Source organism: Dendronephthya gigantea, unplaced genomic scaffold (assembly GCF_004324835.1).
Source record: "Dendronephthya gigantea isolate DGI-Jeju-01 unplaced genomic scaffold, DenGig_1.0 000013F, whole genome shotgun sequence".
In the NCBI taxonomy this organism is placed as follows: Eukaryota; Metazoa; Cnidaria; class Anthozoa; order Malacalcyonacea; family Nephtheidae; genus Dendronephthya; species Dendronephthya gigantea.
In genome coordinates, this window is record NW_021163023.1 from 645363 (window position 1) to 667541 (window position 22179).

General features: G+C 39.8%; 1 protein-coding gene across 3 annotated transcripts in view; it reads right to left on the reverse strand.

Moving 5' to 3' along the window:
• Positions 1–381: 381 nt before the first annotated feature.
• LOC114519251 (dynein heavy chain 3, axonemal-like) overlaps positions 382–22179 on the reverse strand; it is a 105174-nt gene continuing 83376 nt past the window's right edge. For 2 of the 3 annotated variants that reach the window (XM_028539351.1, XM_028539350.1), the window contains exons 37-79: positions 21832–21885; positions 21259–21477; positions 20506–20637; positions 20015–20129; positions 19716–19861; positions 19461–19622; positions 19029–19154; positions 17974–18131; positions 17600–17680; positions 16975–17158; positions 16428–16613; positions 15779–16122; positions 14715–15249; positions 13992–14293; positions 13356–13641; positions 12773–12940; positions 12027–12244; positions 11769–11880; positions 11434–11529; positions 11158–11336; positions 10998–11079; positions 10347–10548; positions 9780–9883; positions 9594–9692; positions 9398–9502; positions 9031–9168; positions 8904–8951; positions 8379–8459; positions 8150–8311; positions 7330–7490; positions 6937–7094; positions 6713–6809; positions 6123–6174; positions 5836–6042; positions 5174–5381; positions 4458–4708; positions 3854–4017; positions 3623–3776; positions 3295–3552; positions 2610–2835; positions 2258–2379; positions 1785–1874; positions 382–777 (exon numbers count right to left, since the gene is read on the reverse strand). In XM_028539351.1, the coding sequence (XP_028395152.1) occupies positions 571–777; positions 1785–1874; positions 2258–2379; positions 2610–2835; positions 3295–3552; positions 3623–3776; positions 3854–4017; positions 4458–4708; positions 5174–5381; positions 5836–6042; positions 6123–6174; positions 6713–6809; positions 6937–7094; positions 7330–7490; positions 8150–8311; positions 8379–8459; positions 8904–8951; positions 9031–9168; positions 9398–9502; positions 9594–9692; positions 9780–9883; positions 10347–10548; positions 10998–11079; positions 11158–11336; positions 11434–11529; positions 11769–11880; positions 12027–12244; positions 12773–12940; positions 13356–13641; positions 13992–14293; positions 14715–15249; positions 15779–16122; positions 16428–16613; positions 16975–17158; positions 17600–17680; positions 17974–18131; positions 19029–19154; positions 19461–19622; positions 19716–19861; positions 20015–20129; positions 20506–20637; positions 21259–21477; positions 21832–21885 (7179 nt within the window). In that variant the 3' untranslated portion in view covers positions 382–570. The remainder of the gene's footprint in view (positions 778–1784; positions 1875–2257; positions 2380–2609; positions 2836–3294; positions 3553–3622; positions 3777–3853; positions 4018–4457; positions 4709–5173; positions 5382–5835; positions 6043–6122; positions 6175–6712; positions 6810–6936; positions 7095–7329; positions 7491–8149; positions 8312–8378; positions 8460–8903; positions 8952–9030; positions 9169–9397; positions 9503–9593; positions 9693–9779; positions 9884–10346; positions 10549–10997; positions 11080–11157; positions 11337–11433; positions 11530–11768; positions 11881–12026; positions 12245–12772; positions 12941–13355; positions 13642–13991; positions 14294–14714; positions 15250–15778; positions 16123–16427; positions 16614–16974; positions 17159–17599; positions 17681–17973; positions 18132–19028; positions 19155–19460; positions 19623–19715; positions 19862–20014; positions 20130–20505; positions 20638–21258; positions 21478–21831; positions 21886–22179) is intronic. The other variant, XM_028539352.1, reaches the window with a different exon arrangement.

Genomic DNA, 22179 nt, shown 5'->3' on the forward strand with positions numbered 1-22179 from the left:
CGGAAACAATGTTTCCCGTGTATTCCTAGCTGACTATTTTCCCTTTAATAAAATGCAATATGTACAAATGTTCTCGCATCGGGAACATACAGTCCGCTTTGCCCGCGCGGGAAAGACGCGCGTTGTTATTAAAGCCTGTTTTCCACTTTTTCGCAAACCAATCACAGGACAACATTTCAGATATCGCTTCGCATCGCGCGAATAAATTCGCCCAGTGGAAAATGGGCTATGCTGATATTTCCCTGTATTTAAAACAAGGCAACTATCATCGTTGTAAACAATGTTTTTCCAACACTGTCTATTAGTTTCTTGAGATAAATAACCAACTAGAATGACTATGCTGTATACTGTACTCTCTCGTTATAAATAGAACTATGTATTTTACTGTAAAATAATATATACAAAAATCATACAATATATATATAATATACGGACGCTTCGAGTTATACCATTTTTCGAATATAGGAATGCTTTGGGCACCCAAAGTGTATGCACGCGTTAAAAACTGAGTTTGTACTTAGAAAGTTTAGTTATCAGAAAACGTTTGTAGAGGAATATCTGGTGAGCTATTTAATCATCCAACTGACAAAGTAGTGCCACTCCCCTGTTGATCCAATGACGCTCGGGATCATCTGAAGGAAGTTGAACGAACATGACAAAGTTTGTGGAGTGGCCCGTGGTAGAGAGAGTACCGCGACGACCGCTGGTCTTATATACCGGAGCTTGGTAGGTAGCTTTTGCTTTGAATTGAGATTTTTCACCAGGTTTTACCCACATCTGAACACTTTAAGTTAAGGTGTGATCATTGAATGGAGACATACAATAGTATATTCCGGCCAGTGAGGAGATGTCTCAGCGAAGTCATTCCATGTTAGAACTGACAAGAGTCATTTTTTTATTGATTGACTATTTTTCGAACTATGGACTAAATTCTTACAAGGCAAGAAGAACAAATCCCACATCATAGGTAGACAGTGGTGCTAAGGGTACATCCGACAAAGGAATGAAGCTTCCTTCCCACCCCAAAACCCCCGCGCGCTTGCTTCCTTGGCCGCTGATCTTTATATAGCAGCTGAATGCAACTTTTTTATAACCTTTGTGTAAGGAGGTTGCATGGTAAATAGTGGACATCTTTCAGGACAAGGATTTATGTAATTTAGAAGTTTCGTAATTTAACAGACTTTCAAATATGCAACAAACCCGGTACATTAAAAGGTCCGAGCTTTCACATAAAATTCGTGATGCCCACTGGCAAATTATGTGGATTTTTCACGGTTAGCCACTGTTTTATTTTCGAGTGACATAAATCAATATCTTTTTGCACCACCGGTTTAGTTAAATGTTTTGTTTAGTTAAACTAAACGGTAAACCGTAAATACATTGTACGAAATTTAACATTTTTGGAAAGAACGCTCAAAAGTCAAAAGCCTCAAACAAAATACAACAATAGATTTAAATTTTCTTACTGTATCTTGTTGTAAAATAACCTTTGCAGACCCCAGTGCGTGCACAGTTCTTTGTTGTGTTTTCGCTTTGCTTTTTTCGGCCGCAGAAACTCCCCGTGAAGAGACGCCATTTGCAAATTGCAATTTAAAAAAAATACAAAAACAAATTTTCCCGCCTTTCCTCGCAGCCTCGCAGAGGCACTGGGAACAAGTTTGAGTCGAGGGGGGAGGGGTGGGGGCATACTCAATGAAGGATAATGCACTTTCTTCTTATCACTTTGTGGGTTATGGGGGCAGTGACAGTACTAAATACAATTGTCCATATAATAAAAAGGATACAATAGGTAACGTGTCAAAAAGTATTTTAGGTAACGACTCTCCTAATGCCATTTTTTGCCGGTCCCATCTTGCACCTTCAAGGAATAATCCCTAAACAAAACAAGTATCACAAAAACATTGACATTTGGTTCCTGACCATGTTTATTTTCTATTCCTAACTATATGGTCAAATATTTTGATGCTGACTGCGATGAAATGAAAATAATTGGAAAGCGATACTCAGGAGGAAAAGAGAAGCCAAGTCAGTGACGTGTAGACACGCGTGGGAATCCCGCGACTACGAGAAAGTCCAATAAAAACACGCGCAGCCTCGAGACAAAAACACGTGTCTCGCGGGGCCTTGAATGTCATTGGAGTCAGAATTTGGAGTCACTCCAATCAGTCGCCCTATATCAGATGCGAGCCTTCCAGTTACACCACAGTTTATATTTATTTTAATGCCGCAGTGTGTAGAACCTTTTAACCGTTCTTACCCTGACATAAACACCGTCCTCTGGTTTGTTATCCATATCTGTCTCCTGCGTCATCACTTCAAACTCAAAGCCAACAAAGTCGATGGGAATTGTGTATTTTCTAGCAAAATTTTGACGCGCACCTAAAAAATCGACATATTTGCATTTTTATAAATTGAGCAAGAACATATAGCATTTTTATAGGAGAAATGCTAGCTTTTTACACCTCGATTTTCTTTTTTCAAAAGATGCAAATAAGCGAATAGTAAAATGCCCTCGAGTGTAAGTGCTTTTAAATGAACATTGGTAACATTTCCACTCGTTCACATCCAACAAAAGAAGGATAGTATCATTAAGAGATTATTAAACATACCCGTGAGAAAGGACTGTGTAAAGTAGAATCCAGAAATCCAAAACACATTTGGCGTCCCGTCATCGATCCATTTTTGGAAGAACGCGAGTCTTTCGAGAAGGTCAGAAACGTAGCTGCCAAGAGGTTTGAGAGATGGATAAGATTTTGCGGCCCAAACGGCTGGTACCTTGCCGACCAACATATTATTGAAGACATCTTCTAACTCTGCGGACATCACTACCAGACCCTAGTGCAAATGATTAGAGAGAGATTGGTTAGTTTAGAGGTGATGGCAAGCCCAAAGTGCTAATATAAGACCTCTAATACAACTGGAGCGATAACTGATGGATAACATGGCCATAGTTTTTTGTGGTGTTGAGCTGAAATATTTGACCCTACACGTCCGGTTGTATGTCAAACTGAGGCTATTGAAAATTGCTGTTTGGTGTAAAAATCTTCTTTTAGCAAGAGGATAAACACCCAGCATATTTTTTTGGACTATTTGTATATTATTTCTAATGATTTAGATCTATGAGTTATGAACGGTACGCGGCCTCATAATTCGACGCAAAAGATTACTAAAAATTAGTCCCTTCAGTATCTCAATATAGATCAGTGGTCATGCCGAGTAAGCGTGCTGATGTCTATATCATTCCTGAACGCGCTCTTTAATGCAGTTGTTACGGTGTGAGTAATAGACCGTTACCTTTATGGCTTTTTGCAAATTAACTAACGTAGCGCGAACCACGTCTGTGAGTCTGTTGAATCGTATTAGCTCTTGTCGTAAGACCGTGTTCATTGACTCCGTGTAGAGGACTGGGTACCGCTCCATGACGTCTTCGAGTTCAAACCTTGGCGGGAACTTTGACAAGATATCCGCGGCGAGTTCTTCCATTATCTCTCCAGATGATTTTCCACCTCCTCCTGATTGCCGTGGTAATGTTAGCAGAATACAATCAAACAACTAAAAAATACGGGTGGAGTGTGAACAAATGGAATAACACGTGGATGGAGTAAGAGTTCAGTGGCCATACCTCATTTGTTTCTTTCTGATCTTTTGTGATATCAGCGTTCTCGTGAAGGCCAAAGACCTCAGGATGTGGATTGAGCGGCAATGATCTCACGTACTCTAAATACGTTTCATATGGTCCGTGGCTAGGACAATAATATGTCCCACTTTGAGAAAAGCTTGAAAAAAGAATCACTCAGAATTAATATCAGACGAAAATGAAGTTAAATTTCTAAGCATTCATCTTTGCGCTCACTTGTGGAGATCGTTCTCAATGATGTCACCGCAGACAAATATTGACAGCAAGCTAAGCAACAAGCGTCGATCTTTATCATCGGTTACTCTCCCCCCGTAATTGCATTCGCCAAACAGGTAAACAAGAGCGTCCAGCGGGGGGTGCTCGTAATCATTCAAGAACATCTGTGGGAATAATGATAAAACATTGTAATTGTACACATCAGTCAATCAGCACAAATCAGACCATAGGCTTAGGTATAACGTTATATAAGGGTGAATCGTTAAAAAATTCCTGAACATAACAGTTCAAGGGACTGGAAAATGGCTTTCACAAGATCCTTAAATTAGCCTTTCTCACGATCAAAAGCATTTTTTTTAGAATAAACAGACCATTTAAAGAATAAATTCAGCCTAAGTTTAAAGATAGTCGCCGTTACGAGGTCTTACGCTCACGGTTTTTGAAAAGTACCCCGAAAATGGCGGCATATTCATCATCGTGAGAAAGGCTAATTCAATTTTCGCGCGAGATCAAGACACCTCTCTCAACGGGTATGCCTCTAAGAAATAGCAAGTGCAACCACAAGAAACAAACAGATCAATGAATAATAATCCGAAAAACAGACCTGTAGTTGTCTCATGCTGATGCGAAGGTCAGATTCATTGAATTCATAAGGAATGTTCCATCCCAATGGACCGAATTTTCTTCTCTCTTGAACCAAGGCGTGAAAGACGCATAAACCAAACAACAACTTGCGCCAATTCACAGGCTTGTTGCATCCTTCAAAGAACGTCGGATCTGAGATGGGATCGTTGAGGTAAGAACGCAGAATGTTTGCTCTCAATCCTTTTGGAGGTTCGTTCGTCATTTTAACACCTGGGAGTATGTTAAAGAAATATCACCATTAAATGATCCATATTATACTATAAAATCTATCACATTATACTATGAACAGTAGTACCACGCACCATACCATACCATACCATACCATACCATACCATACCATACCATACCATACCATACCATACCATACCATACCATACCATACCATACCATACCATATTATACCATACCATACCATACCGTACCGTAACGTACCGTACACACATTACAATACAATAAATACATTACACCATAAACACATTACACCACCCCATATTCATATCAATCATACATCAAATCATACCATACTATACAATAACACACCATGCCATTATGTCATCATATTTTACCATAGCACACCATACCATTACACAAAATTACATCATAAAACATTAACCACATCACATCATACAACACTACACCATATATCACACCACCATGTGCCACCTCGTGACTCACCATTTTGAAGGATGGAAACAGGGAAGTCAGGTGAGGGATAACTAGTCAACCACAATCTAAAATCTTTATGCGTCGCTTCAGGAACGATGACCTCTTCACAAATTTTCTCCAACTTCGGCATCCAGCTGGTTGCCAGGTGACAGTTCTGCAGAACAACCCACGTGCCTTTCTTCAGAGCATCGTCAATCATACGGGCGGCGATTGGACCCTGTCGGAGAATCACCATCATTAATGTCGTATGAGACACAAAACACGACAGATAATTGAAAAGAACTACCCACACTGGACCACTACGTCTTTGAAACTTTTTTCAGATAGTTCAGACACAAACTACGACAGATTATTGAAGATTCTCTTAAATTAGACTACTATGTTTAGAATATGATTTTTTAAAAAAGTTCAGACACAAACCACGACAGCTTATTGTAAAATTTTACCTACACTGGGCAATCGCGTTTGAGATCTCTTTTTCAGGTAGTTCAGACACAAACCATGACAGCTTATTGTAAAATACTACCTACACTGGACCACCACGTTTGAGATATCTTTCTCAGCTAGCTCGGACACAAAACATGACGGATTATTGTATACAGCCTACGTTAGCCTTCAAATGCTGATTAAGAAAGCGTCACCATTTGAAAGACATCAAAAGCAATATTAACCTGTCCTTGTCCGAGTGATATGGTTTGAGTCCTGTCACCCCCCATGCCCTGATCCTGAGCAAACTTCAGTAGATAAGCCATAGGATCAGCTCCAGGGGAGAGAATGAAGATCAGAGGAGCACAACAATGCGAATCACCATAACTCAACTCCAGGTTAAATGTCGGTGGTTCGATATATGTACGACCCATGTTCTCTACGATAAAGTCCTGTAAGGAAAACAACCATAGTTAATGGTGATACTTTCCTCTTGATATGCTGGGATGCAGGAGGATTACAGGGAACATACCTGAACAGCAGGGACTATTTTATCAGGACGGAGACAACGAAGGACAACCAGCCTGGTGAAACGAAAGACAAAAAAAGATATCTTACCAAGTCGACTGCATTCCTACCCGATAACTCTTAACTGCTCTTTCTTTAGTAAAGATCATCTCTTATTGATCAAGTGTTACTACAGGAGGAAACCTAAACTAAACTAACTTTATTTATATTGAATAGCTATATCAGTTCTAAACTGTTTCTCCTAGACGTCTAGTAAGGATCATCTCTTATTGATCCAGTTTAACTACAGGAGGAAACCTTAACTAAACTAATTTTATTTATACTAGATAGCTCTATCAGTTCTAAACTGTTCTTCCTAGAGGTCCAGTAAGGATCATCTCTTATTGATCCAGTGTTACTACAGGAGGAAACCTAAACTAAACTAACTTTATTTATATTGGATAGCTCTATCAGTTCTAAACTGTTCTTTCATCTCTAGGATAATCTCTTATTTGTGGACATTGTTCCATGAAAACACTGTATTTATCTCTGTTTATAACAACATCATGTACTTTCTCGCACTATGATGCCATTATCTAATCCATCTTCACAAACCTGTCCAAGCCAGAAAGTGCGTTCCAGCTGCCGGGAAATTTCTCAGTATGGGGTGATGCTGAGTCGTAAAAAGCTTTCCAACTTGCACCGTCGAAATCTAATGAGATACAATGCGACAATAGTTTGAGTACATTCCTCAACCATACTTATTTCCACCAATCACAAGGCTACTACAATCAAATGTGATATTATGTTCCCATTGAAAATCTCAATCTATGACTCACCATCCTTAAGTCCCTTGAGGTTTGTCAAATCAGAAGCTCGTACGATTTCTGACCATGATTTCTCAATCAACCAATCAGGACAGGGATTTGGATACGGGTTCTCAAGAGCTACGCCACCAGTGAGGAGAAAACGCCAGACTTGATCGTCGATGTCACCTCTGAACAATGATTGCAAAACGTTAGTTCAATAAACTGTTCTTCCTAGAGATCGAGTAAGGGCCATTTCTTATTGATCAAGTGTTACTACAGGAAGAAACCTACACTTTACTAACTTAATTTATACTGAATAGCTCTATCAGTTCTATATAAACTGTTCTTCCTGGAGGTCCAGTAAGGATCATCTCTTATTGATCCAGTGTTACTACAGGAGGTCATCTTGTATTTCATACTAACCTTCCCTGCATAATACCAACTGTGAGAACAAACGAGAACAATAGTTTATCCTTTTCAAACAAAGATCGACAGACGTTGATGTAAATGCTCTCAGTGAAATGGTCATTGAGGTATCGAATACGTTCTTCTAATATTGACGAACGCTTGCTTTTGTTGATTGACTGAAAAAATAGAAATCGTTTGCCAAGTTAGTCATGTTCCTCTAGTGCATGTTCGTGAACGTTAATCTGTTAAACGTAAATCATATTGTGGTAGAATATTCTTTAAAGGCGAGTTATAATCTGATATTATAGAGAACTAACGGCTGAGTTAAGCAAGCATGGATCATGCAGAAGTAGTAGACTTTCTTGAATGTGGGCAACCAGTGTTCTGATGTTCTGAAAGTGATCTGATGTTGTACAAAACTTACGCTTGTATTCTAAAAGCTCACTCACACTCAAACTCATTGAGTGGGAGATCTTATTCTTCTTCTTATAATGTTTCAATGGCGGTATTTCCAGCCGAATAGCGGCTTGATTTTCAGTGATTTACCTTATAAATATCTTTCCATCTATTCAGAAAAAACTTTCTCATTGATCAGCATTAACAAAATTTATATGTCACACTCAATGAGTGTGAGTGAGCTTTTGAACAGGCGATAATGCCGGGTTAATCATGGTTACACAGAAGTGATGTATGTTCTTGAATGTGAACTATGCTTCAGTTAAGCAAGATTAGAACATATACAGGTAGTACATGTTCTTAAATGAGAGCTACCTTAAACTGATATGATAACAGGATCCACTACCAAGCTGACTACAATACGTGACAATCTTCTCACCTGAAGGTAAAGGTTGATAAACCAGGTGAGGGAATACTGATACATCGGTTCAATGTTGGCCAGCTCTGAGATACAGAAGAACAAGATGGAAGAATGTTTGGCCACAGGTTGATATCCATTGCGTGTTTCATCTATTTCTTTCTCTGTTGCTGAGGCTATTTCCTGTGGTGGAAAAATGAAGTTTAGTTTCACTCTTTGGATAATTCATTTAAAGGAAAACGGATCTTACCTGTTTGGCCTGAATTTCTTCAGATAGAGCTTTAGATGAAGACAATATTGTGATAGCAGTCTCGTCTTCGAGAATATTTCCCTGAGTTGGCAAAAAGAACAAATGAGGATAAATATAGTAAAGAGAGACCTGTTTGAAACTGAAAGAGCAATTTATGTATAAATAAAGTTAGTTTAGTTTAGGTTTCCTCCTCTAGTAACACTGGATCAATAAGAGATGATCCTTACTGGACCTCTAGGAAGAACAGTTTAGAACTGATAGAGCTATCCAGTATAAATAAAGTTAGTTTAGTTTAGGTTTCCCCCTGTAGTAACACTGGATCAATAAGAGATGATCCTTACTGGACCTCTAGGAAGAACAGTTTAGAACTGATAGAGCTATCCAGTATAAATAAAGTTAGTTTAGTTTAGATTTCCATTTGTAGTAATACTTCGTTATTATACCGCTAGAAAGGACAGTTTAGAATTCAAAGAGTTTTTCGGAATAAACAAAATTAGTTTAGGTTTCCACAGTAAATAAACATACCTCAGAAGAAGATAACACCTGAAGAATCTTATCTTCAATTTCTTGGAGCTAAAAATTTTGTACAATTAACATATGAATAAAAATCATTCTTCCCAATGAACATTGACTGATATTGAATTGTTCTCACTTGTTTCTTATTGGCTGCACTCTCGAGAATCAATTTATTCTTCTTTTCTTCCAGTTCTGGCTTTTCCTTGGCAGCAACAATCCCGAGCAACTGATCTTCTAGACCCAGTGGAGTGATCATGAAGTTCAGTAATGTCACCTGGAGTAATGTACACACTTGTTACCGCGTATTTTATTTTGAACTACGAAAATGAAAACCGGTTTTTTCTCATGCGATGCAACGCTATATTATCTGCATTTTATATTCACATTTCGCGGGAAAACTTGCAGTTTACTTGTTCTAAGATGCTCTTTCTATCTGTAGTAATCTATACGCATCTTCTTGCCTACACAAAAGGTGCTCGATAACACAACTTGTCTATTTTTACCTTGACCGAAATCTCGGGCAGATAATGTGGGTTACGCAATCTTGTAGTGATGTAAAACCGGAAATCTTTAGAATATTCGATACTGTTTTCACCTAACTTGATGTACTAAAGAAATAAAAACATTGAAGCTTGTCAAAAATCTGAATCAGGAATGGCGCAGTTCTTCCAGGATGGAAATGCATTTCATGCTAATCACCTCAACTCCTCCTTGTTTAAAGGTTTGTTTCAAAAGTAGCGGTTCTAAAATCGGGTCCAGGTCCTCTCCGACGTTCTCTAATAACACAGGTGTGCCAAACTAAAGAAGTGAAATGGATAGTAGCATTTAGCAGTAGTAATTGATAGTAGCATTAAAATAGGATGTATTGACAAAATGAGAATATACAGTAATACTGTTCTCCAGGGTGCGAACATAATTTGCATCTGATAACTTGACAACGGACAATTTGTTTTGTTTCTCCATATTTTTTATCCATTTATTAGCTTGGCCTAAAATGGAACACAAAAAGTCTGTTCGAGACTCTTTTTTCTATACAACTCTCCCAGTAAGGAAGATCGTCTGTTATTGATCCAGTGTTACTACAGGAGGAAACCTAAACTAAACTAACTTTATTTATACTGGATAGCTCTATCAGTTCTAAACTGTTTTTCCTAGAGGTCCAGTAAGGATCATCTCCTATTGATCCAGTGTTAATACAGGAGGAAACCTAAACTAAACTAACTTTATTTATACTGGATAGCTCCATCAGTTCTAAACTGTTTTTCCTAGAGGTCCAGTAAGGATCATCTCTTATTGATCCAGTGTTACTACAGGTGGAAACTTAAACTAAAGACTAACTTTACTCATACTGGATAGCTCTATATATTTCACACTGTTCTTCCAAGAGTAAGGGTAATCCCTTATTGATCCATCGTTACAAAGTAGGATATAGGTCATACAGATCTCATATACCTTGTGGGTCAATCATAAGAGGCCATCGCCGTGCATTATCAACAATGATTCCATTATCAATTGAAAACGAGTCAACGGGTAAGCCAGCAATCTGCCAGGCTCTAATCTTGACAGGGTCCCCCAGCGTGGCGTTCACTGAAAATCCTTCCGAACATGGAATTTTACGTTTCAGACACAACTCCATCCATTCAGCAATACAATCCTTAAAGAAAGATGGCACACGGTAAAGAAAAGATAGGAGTAGATGAGTTAATAGGAGATATACGAATAACTCGCCGGAATCTATGTCGATATACTCAAGTAAAAAATCGTTCAAACTTTGCCGACAGGGGCGGTTTGCATAGTTAAATCCCAGTTAACTGAGAAATACACAACTCTGATTGCCCAATTCTGTCCATAACTACATGCAGTTAAAAGTTAACTAGTCTTTTATACAACTGGCCCCAGAAGTTAAACCAGTTTGCCATTCGAAACTGCTCACAACATACCAGCAAGCTAAACTGTTATATCTTCACAGTTCCAAGAATTTTGTTTTGCTCTCAAAGGTTAGCATGCCGGAATCGTCTCTGAGTCGGACGCAAGCTCAAAAGGTGTAAAATTCTACCGGCATCGTGTAAACGAAGATTTATGTAACATTAAAATCACACTTACGTTTCTGAAGTCGACAGTAAACGGTCCAAGATAAGCAACGACAGCAGATGAAAGGAGAACGTCTCCGGTTACTTTTGAATACCTGAAATACAAGAAGCAATATCGTCAATACTGTGAATAGAATGAAATAGTTCGCGCTTGCGTACAAGTCATTTCATACTTGTCTGATAGAGTGTTAGCTGCTTGCGTCCATCTGTCTTTCTCTCCTCCCAGTCCCCCAATCAGCTTCTCGGCTCGGTCCAGCTTTTTCGAGCACAGGTCGATGTTATCTTCTAGATCTTTCTTCTTCGTTGTCATCGCGTCAAACTGGTCGTTCAATGCTTGCAGCTTATCTTCAACCTAAGCCATTTGATGTAAACAACGAGTATTTTAACCTGTCTAGCGTTTCATTCTTTTGAATTGAACTTTCTTTTTGAATTTTTACTCAGACACTTGCCTCTTTCAGTTCAGCTCTTTTGGCGTTCAGTTGTTTCATCTGCACGGCGAGCTCGGCTTCGGCGGCTGCTAATTTCTCCTTCTTCGGAGCAACAACCTGGAGTAGTAAACAGTAAACAGCAGGTAAAGTTGGCAAACAATGAGAGTAGTAAACAGTAAACAGCGGGTAAACAATGAACAGTAAACAGAAAGTAAACAATGAGAATAGTAGTAAACAGTAAACAGCAGGTAAACAATGAGAATAGTAAACAGTAAACAGAAAGAGTAACAAAGAGAAACATTGGAAACACAAGGGTTATTTCTACTTCTGTTCCCTGAGAGTAGACCAGTCCTCACCTTGGCCACCCGATCATAAACCTCGAGTGCTCGCACCCACTTGCACAATCCTTCACATGCTGAAGATACATTACGAACGATGGATGGGTTGAAGTCGGTGTGGGGAATATACCTAAAGTAAACAGTAAACTCAGGTATAATCACAGGTATAATACATCGCCTTCATTTAAGCCACCATTCAGTAGAAATAAAAGTTTGAAGTATCAACAATTAAGGCGCTTGTGCAAGACACAATAAGCCTTAGAAAGTGATTCTTACTTGTCACGTATCTTTTTCATCACAGCAGGAGCAATATTGTCTTTGTCGTAGTTCTTCAAGGATTCAAGGAATTTCATGTCTCCCAACATTTTCTGAGAAGGGCCCCAGTAATCTTCGATCATTTTCCCGGAACCGGATGGATCAGGTTTTCGTTCGGGTTTCAACGCTTTCATTACACACACTGCCTCCAGAATTAGTTTTACCACAGCTGGTGGATTCTGAGAAGAATTTTGGTAATGATTTGAGATTAGATTAGATTAGATTTGATTATAGAAAATAGCCGGGATAGAATTTTAGATTGAAGTAAAAACAATTAGAGACGAGAGATCGGGGTTAGGTTTAGAGATTTGTGTGCGGAATAGATAAACTGTTAGATATAAGATAAATAATAGGATTAGATTAGTGTTGGATGTGAGGGATAGAGTTAGGCATGGAACTAGAGTTTGATTAGAATTGGGATTCGAGGTAGATGTGTAAAGTGGTAGGAATAAATACAGGATTAAAGATAGGATTAATTGAAGGAATGGATATAGGATTAGAGATAGGAATTGTGGTAGAATAAAGATTAGGATTAAGAATAAAGATGGGGTTGGAGTTAAGATTAGAGGTAGGGAGATATAATCAGAGTTAGGAATAGCCGAATAGGAGTTTGGACAAGACATTTGAGATTAGTATGGCTAAGAGGCTGAATTTCAGTTGGTATTATGTAGGAGGAGATTATCGCTAGACTAGCAGTATTTTAATACCTTCATGGTCTTGACCATACTGATATCACTTGGTTTCAATGTATCTAAAGCTTGAATAGCAGACTCCAGTGCAGGCAGAGCCTCAGCGAGATCACCTTCACATTCGTCCTTGATTCCTTTGGCTACAGCCGCAGCTTCGTTTGCCACCGCCTCGTCAGCACCAACAACCTTTTAAAGAAATAGTGGAAGTCTTTTACCATGAATCACTGGGAGGAACACTGAACTATAACAACATCTGGAACAATAACTCGGGGGGGAGGGAGGTTGAAACCAATGCCTTTCAGTTTCTCTACGTTCTCGAGCAGGACTAATTTACACTGATTAATACAACAACAGATAATTTGCCATTTTTTCGTCCGAATGGCAGTTGTTATGCATTTTGGAATGTCCATCTGATCGGCAAAGCTTTTAAATTTCCGCAGCGAATAGCAAAAGGTTTCGGATAATTTGGCTCCAAACACACAAAAACTATTTCGGATCCGGCAAATATGGGCAAGATTATCCCAGTTATCATTCCAGTTGTATTAGAGTTCAGAGCATATAACTGACCGGGATACAATTAATACAATCTGGATAGTCAAACCTCTTTTTTCGCTTCGACCTCAACTGTGTCCTGCTCTATTTTGATCATCAATTTCTCCGTTTCTGCAGAGGTTTGAATGAGTTCTGGTTGTAAGGCCGTGAGTTCTTCCTGCATGACGGACACTTGTGATGCAGCGAACTCCAGTTTCTCCAGACCGGTCACATATCTGTTTTTCAAACCCAGGATCTCGCTCTGTTTCACTCCGAGCAAAGCTTTGAACGTCAAAATTAGTTCCAGGTATGACGTCGGTGTGACGTAGTTGTGACGTCGTAATACGTCATAGTACCTGAAAAAATAACGAGCAGAGTGCAGAGCTTGAATAATATTAGATATGTTTCACGTGCGGTTAGCGCGCTGGCCTTCATCCCCCATACTGACCCTTGAAAACTAGCAATGGAGACTCATGGTGAACGGAGTATTTCCTATTAAACTAAATTTAAAACTAGGAAAATTCATCAGTACAGTTGGAAAGAGCATCCTCGATGCAGGTAAATTCTAGAGGTTTTAAAGGGTTAAAGTGTGGTTTAGGATTCAGTTTAATAAGGGAATGGTCTATTGGCTAGCGCTGTAGTGGTTTCTTGCCATAGATGAAATGAAATAAAAACAAGAGGAAGAAGTTGTTGCTACTTCACACACCTTTCCGATGTTTTCCGCACGCTTTCATGGAAATATTTACACATCCACACGCACTCGTTTCTCACGTTGTCCGCCATCTCGACTTCTTCCAGGAATTTATTGGCCACCATCTCTAGCGCATCCTCAGGCCACGCCTGGAACCAATCAATGGTACAGCAGTTGATCAAGGATGGGAACATGCGCAGTCTGTTTCGGAAGGCGTCGCCGATTGGACTCATCGCCAGGACCACGTGAAGGTTGCCTTTAACACGGTCGATGAAATATGTGTACATGGCCAGTGGAGTGGCGTCGATCTTTTTACCCTGGTTAAATATTAGAAAAGACGAAGATTAAATATGAACCAACGTCTAGATATCGTTGTATATGACCTCTGAGGAAAATAGTCGTCAACGGACCAAATTATCCAGTATAAATCAAGTTAGTTTAGTTTAGGTTTCCTCCTGTAGTAACACTGAATCAATAAGAGATAATCCTTACTGGACCTCTAGGAAGAACAGTTTAGAACTGATAGAGCTATCCAGTATAAATAAAGTTAGTTAAGTTTAGGTTTCCTCCCGTAGTAACACTGGATCAATAAGAGATGATCCTTACTGGACCTCCAGGAAGAACAGTTTAGAACTGATAGAGCTATCAGGTATAAGAGATCATCAAAACTGGAAATAAAGAGAACAGTTCAGAGGTATCTGATATCTCTTTAATTCAGTAAGAGAGACTTCCACGAACCTCGAGTCTGGCAACATTCTGCATCTTATCGATGAGCTCAGCTTTCTCGTCAGCAGGGAAGATATTTGGAACATCTCCCGTGTTCAAGATCATGTTAATATCCTCGACAAACGACTCTTCCTTGATCTGATTATCGCTGAACAGAAAGACAGTGGGCTTGCCATCAACACCAGCCTTTATCAACATCTTCTTCAAGTCATCTCTCCACTCCGTTTTAGTATAACTCTTGGTGATTTCGATTTGAAAGAGATCATAGTCGGCCATGAATGCAGCAAGACGCGTGGCACTTTGCCGACCGCTTCCTCCAATGCCGACCAACAGGAGATGACCATTGTCTTGCTTCAACACTCTGCTTACACGAGAAATATGCTCGATAGCAAACTTGAACATCACTAAAGACATCGGAGTCTTGCTCATTTGATTGAATTCATCCAGGTACGTGTCCATTTGCGAGGTCAGTGTGGCGAAATCTGAAATCTCGTCGTAGATTTTCTCAGGAGAATCGACGTTCATGTAGTCACCAAAGAACAACCCTCTAGGAATTGAACAGATTTTTCACAAAGTTCAGCGAAATTGGGGTAATACGATGTGGACTAAGAGAGTTCACTGGCTTGGGTTTAGGAATCGAGTTGTGGTTAATGTTTAGGCTATAGTCATCCTGGAGGGGTTCAGGGCGAGGCAATGCAATTAAACCCAGGATGGATTTACTGTGGGGTGCGGGGGAAGGGCGCACCCCTAGCCAGGGGGGGGGGTGAAGGAGGGGTGCAGTGCAAGTGTAAACGGGCCTTAAGAATACACAATGCAAATTCCATATTAGAATTAAGATTAATCCCAGGTTTACACTGTCAAAGTTTCTGTGATCAAAACCACCACAGAATTTTTAAACTGCAAATCTTTAGGATTTAAGAGAAACTATGAAAAGTAAATGTAACAGTGATTAACTCTGAGTTATTTCATTCTAATATTTGGTACAAATTCTTAGAATTTACCAATGCAAATTCTTACTGTGGTCACAGAAACGTTGATAGTGTAAAATCGGCCCTAGACGAGACTCAACCCCTCACCTAATATGGTCATCATGTAATTTCTCGCCAGTTGGGACCAGGTGACCCAAGACTTTATCCATCTCAACTTTCAGCTGGGTTTTGGCCGTTTGTTTCATCATATCGAAGAAGAAATGGCGATCTTTGTCGTCGATGAGACGATCGTAGAACACTCGGTACACTTCGTGTATCCACAGTCGTATCAGCTTGTCGCCTTCCTGCATCCGGGAGGCTGGCACGAGGAGGACTCCAAATATCACACGCGCGAAGTCCCGCAGGTTGAACACGTAATGTGACTTAGTAGGGGTGGGTAAGAAGTTCTCAACAGCCGCTTTGTATATTTGTAAGGTCGCGAGTACAATGAGCTAAAAATGGAAGAGAGAAATTTTATTAATACTGGATCTATCAGTTCTAAGTAAGGATCTCTTATTGATCCAGTGTTACTACAGGAAGAAACCTAAACTAACTTTATTTATATTGGATAACTCTACCAGTTCTAAACCGTTCTTCCTAAAATTCCAGTAAGGATCATCTTTTATTGATTCAGTGTTACTACAGGAAAGTTGAACTAAGCTGTCAGAGGCATCCTTCTCTAATAACTCTCTTCTTTCTTTCCAACGTGCAAGCGACATAGCATCTTTCAACGGTCTAGAAGTAATGGTCCTCCTACCTTGCCCAATCTTTGGAAAGTTGCATCAAAGCCTTTAGCAAAATGCCAGTCAACAATGGAGGTGAATATGCTGGTCAGAGTATTGTCGTCGAACTTGTCAATAGAAACGACGTTGAGATGTCTCGTAAAGCGACCAGTAATGTGGTTACGACCTCCACCAGGTGGACCCATGGCTGACACGAAGAGCTGTAAAAATTTCGCAGAGATATTCGTTTTCACATTTACAATACAGCAAATTATGGTTGGCCGGCAGTAAGGGGAGTGGGGGAAGAGAAGGGGGTGACGAAAGGGAAGAGAGAAGTGAAGGAGATAAGTGGGAGGTAGCGGTAATGAAGAGGGTGGGAAGAGGGGGGAGAGAGTAGAGAAAGGTTAAAGAGGTAAAGGAAAACAGAGAAAGAGGGGAGGGAAAATGCAGGAAACGGTGTGAGGGGCTCTTTCACTTTGTTGCCACGGTATGATTGGAGATTTCCAATGTTGCCCTATAGCGATACCCTGATACCCTACAACATTTAAATAGAGACATACATGTACTCTGAACATTTCTTACCAGATCAATGAGGTCCACTTTCGACGTATCTTTTCTGTCATACCAATGTCGATGATCGATCCATTGTCTGAGCAGCTCGATGGGAGGCTGGGCACCATACTTCTCCAAGGCAGGCATGTTCAGATCGTCCACAAATACCACGCATTTCTTACCAGGTGGTGGACCATACACACCTTTACGACGACTAAGAAACAAACACACACACAAGAGGAATAAACTCTAAACGTCTTTCAAGACTAAACGATTGTTATTACTGCGGACTTTTTTTTTGTTTTCCTATTCAGATCCTGGAGCTGCAGGAGAGCCTTAAAATCTGGTCTTGAGTCGCAAAATACATAGGAAAATACCGTTATTATAAATAGTGATTTGAAAACCTAATTATGTATTTTTCCTTTTTTTAAAAAGATTTTCGCATAACTTGTGTTAGTGCATATGACGTGGGTGATATAATATTGTGATGGTGTTACTCTGAGCTACTAACCGTGCAAGCTGAGAAATTAGCTTGACCAAATTGGAAATCTAACCCGCGACATTGGTCAAGCTAATTTTTTTGCTTATCCGGTTGGTAACCTAGAGCAGCACTATCACAATATTCGCATAAACTCTTGTGCATAAAATCACCTACCGGTCAAGTTTCGACATAATGATATCCTGGGTTTGACCAGCGCTTGTTCGCGATGAGAAATTTATGTTGATAGGTATATACCTAGGAAATAAAAAAAGACAATCGAAAAAAGTTAAGCAATAAGTCCAACTATCCTATCATAAAAACAACAACGTTAAGGCCCGTTTACACTTGCGATTTTTGCTGCGATTTTATTGCGATTTTCTTTTTTTGATACATGTGAACGAGTGAATTAGTTACGAATGCTTTGATGTGTACAAGCTCCAATTTAAACATTTGTAACTAATTCACTCGTTCACATCCTTCAAAAGAAGAAAATCGCACATAAAATCGCAGCGAAAATTGCAAGTGTAAACGAGCATTCCTCAACTTACTTCTCCTTGGGTAATCCCACGAGATAGTTGTTGGTAATTGCAGATTTCCCTGTTCCGGTTGGTCCGACAAACAACATGGGAATCTCATGAGGAAGATACGTGTCGAGGAAGAATGTCTGTCTGGCTGTGTCCGCAGTTTGAATTGTCAGCTCACTGACCTGAAAGGAATCATACGTTATTTTCTTAGTATCAAATGTGGTATATATAACAACTGCCTAAAATAGACAAAACACTTCTCGACGTTTCGACCAGAGGGCCTTCGTCAGGAGAGTTAGTATTGTCTATTTTAGGCAGTTGTTATACCGCATTTGATGCTAAGTTGTTTGAAGACGCTGCCACGCTGCTCCCTGGTTATATTGGAACTTATCTACGTTATTTTCTATTTAACAATTAGTCGACGAACTCGCTGAGCTGAATATATATACGAAGTGAATATAGGCTTGTAACACCGAGACTGAGGCGACTAATTGTCTTAATATAAATTTCGAGGTGTTTACAAATAAAAATCAACATAATTTCATAAGAATTTATAATTACTTCAAATTTCTTAGTTGAAATACAACAACAAAAAGCTATAGTCACCGGTCAGTGACTATCACTTCAGAGACAGTGAATCAGAGACAGTGAATCTTTACCAATCACAATACAGGAAAATCAATATAGTCACCTCAAAATTTTAGATCTGGGCAGTGTATAATATATAATTTTGTTTTCCATTTTCAACTTATCCGCCGTTTAAGCTAAACGCCTTTCGAACAACCGGCCCCTGAAATCTTTGTTTAAGTTCATTTGCATTTGATTGAGTACATGAAAAGTTGGACCTCAGTCTGAAATGTCTGAAATGGGCCTCAAAGGATTAGACCATGGACAATCCAAAAGACAAAATGTCTTTTGGATTGTCTATGATTAGACCACCTAGAAGTTATGCACACAATACGCAGCTGATTGAAACATATTTCCCCTCAGTCACATGAAAAGAGAATGCTCTCGGTTTGACTCATTACAAGTTTACCCATGACTCCTCTATTGATGTTTATAAAGATATTAATGAATACCTTAGCATCCTTGGGAATCTCTAATTTCTTCTTGTCAACATAATCCATCCATTTTCCCCAAGAGCCACTGGCTTGCTTCACGAAGTAGTAATCATATACTATGCCTGGGTCCGGAAACACGTTTTGCTAAAATAGAATTTATGTTTTAGGATTTACTGATGATCCTTACTAGACTTCTAGGAGAAACAGTTTAGAACTGATAGAGCTATCTAGTATAAATAAAGTTAGTTTAGTTTAGGTTTCCTCCTGTAGTAACACTGGATCAATAAGAGATGACCCTTACTGGACCTCTAGGAAGAAGAATTTAGAACTGATAGAGTTATCAAGTATAAATAAAGTTAGTTTAGTTTAGGTTTCCTCATGTAGTAACACTGGATCAACAAGAGATGACCTCTGGTAAGAACAGTTTAGAAATGATAAAGCTTTGCATACCTTGCTTAATTTAATGTTTTTAGGCTTGGGATGATCTTTATCAGTGCCACTAATCAACAATCTGAAGAAAGCGTCAAACTTCTTTCTGCTGTCTCCCGTGATGGTTCCAGCCACACCCCAGACCATGGCGAACAGGAATAGACCTTGCAGCCAACTGGAGATCTAAAAACATGGACATTTCGGTCGATTAATTTCATCGCCTTAACTTCGACGCTTTCCCAAAAAGCTAAATGTAAGTTAATTAATACAGCGTACCTGGGTTGCTGACATTCTGTCCGAGCCTTCAGCCGTGGCCTGGGCACTAATCTCATCCATAAGACACGTGTACAACCTCATGTGCGAAGAAGTTAGATGAAGTGGCGATGTCTGGACAAAGAACTTACACTCGTGTCGAAGGAAATCTAAAGAGATGTTATTCAGATATTAGAGCATTACGAGAACAATGAACGCTGTATAATCTGGAATGTTTGCTGGAAGTAAATTTGCCCTGGCTCCCAAGCTAAGGCACAGGCACAGTTTACCCCAGATTTCAGATGATTTGAGGAGTCACTTACCAAGACAAGGCTGCATCAGCCAGTCAAACAAGCTCTTTATAGTCTCTCTGTGTTCTTTTGACAAGGATGGAGGAAGAGTGTTCATGTAGGAATCAAGCAGAGGGGTCCAACCAAGCTGGTGCAAAATAAAGTTATTGGGTTAAAAGGGGTGATTTTTAAATTCGCCTCAATGGACACATATATTTCTGGGGCCGGTTGTTCACAAACCGGTTAGTTTAACCCTGGGGTAAAGCAAATCTTTACATTACTTACAATGTTCAATTCAATCGCTTGCTTACAAAGTTGAATATCTTTTTTCATAAATATTTTCTGGACCAATAGGATTAGTCATATTTTCTAACGTTTTAAGACGAACAGTGGTTCAGAGGCACGTAAAAACACTGGGTTAAATTTTAACCCAAGATTAGCGCTAACCTAGCTTTGAACAACTGGCCCCTGTATGAGGCGGTCGTCAAATCATGATTTAATGAATATGAGATTTCTGTTCCTACCTGGTGTGGTTCTAAATAGATCATACCACAACGACTGACGGTCGCTGGTGAAGCTTGCTCAAGATCTGACGGTTCAAATATCAAACTTTGTTTTGAACTCATTTGTATAATCTCGCCACTCATCAGACATAACTATCGAGAGAAAAATGAAAATTAGTTAGCTCCATACCAGCGCCGGATTAATGCATTCAGGGCTTGGGGCAAAGTTTTCATAAGGCTCGGTCACAGCCCACAAAAATATAAGTAATTTGAAGGTGGCTCATCGTTGATTAAACATTAGAAAACTCGAAGAAGAAATGACCAATGATTTTTTCGGCCGGTGAAAATCTAGGGCTGAGGCAAATGCACTCTTCGGTAATCCTCCACTGCTGTACATCACATTATCACAGAATAGACATTATACCAGAAGCCTCACTCTTTGCATTTTGATAATGTTTTCGTGTCCGAAATTTTTTAGAAGCGCACGCGTCATTCTACGCCATCCTGGTGTGTACAGGAACTTTGTACCCCCATGAAAAAGTTCCTGGACACACCAGGATGGCATGAGCAAGACACAAATTGAATACTAAGCGCCATCATGCTTGCGTGTGCTCGTGTATTTGACTTGCGTTAGGTGGCGTCCCAAAAAATTTCTGACGCCAAATGCAGAGTGAGGCTTCTGGTATAATGTCTATTCTGTGATATTAGACTCTATAATATACGTGATACTACATAATACTGCATCATTTATGTGCACATTTCCCTAAAACTAACCTTCTTGTTGTCATCCAACACGGTGTTCATGTTCTCAATCCAAACAGCGTCAACTGGACCGTCAAACACAATCCATTTTCGATCTTCGCTCGTCGACGCTGCTTGCTCACGGAAGTTGTTAGCGAGAACACCATCGGACCACTCGTGTGAGGTCGGATCAAAACTACCGTAGAGTTCACCCATCGTGATCGATTTCGGGTTGATGATGATGTATTTCACCTAACGAATGATGATTCGGCCGTAAGACGTAAGCAATATATACCTTGCATATATCCCACAAGTAGAAACTCCAGAATATAACATCTTCTCTAAATTGTGATGATTTAATGGGCGACCTAAAGCCTACAGTCAGGGACGGCGGAAGATCCTTGAGCGGGAGAGGGTGGGGGGTAACATTAGCCCCCCCCCCCCCCAAGGATCTTCCGCGACCCCTTGCTCAGTGCTGTAGATGTTGAACTAGATAATTCTTCAGTAATTATTGTCCTCAAATGAAAATGCGCCACGCTGAGATCAATAGATTAGGCAGAGCATAAACGGCTGGTACGCATCTTCAACGTATTTTTTCTTACTTACCAAATTCTCAGGCAAACCAGCTTTTTCTAGATCAGCGAGAGAGTCGGCGAGAACCTGGAATACGAGCAGAAAGACGTATTTAAATGAGCATCATTAATACAATAAAATTAGCAAGTGTGTGTACGATACAAATTTTATTTCGAGCCAAGGGCGTAATCAGCCTTAAATAAGTGGAGGGAGGGGGTCTGACCGTGAAAAACTCAAATACACAAGCGCTACAGCCTACATGTAACACAGCGCTACACGTGGCGTGGGAAGAGGTGGTGATTTAACTTCCCTAACTTCTATTCTAGAGTTTTGGAGCATATAAAAAACTGGATTGAACGAAAAGTGTGAGGATGGTCCGGA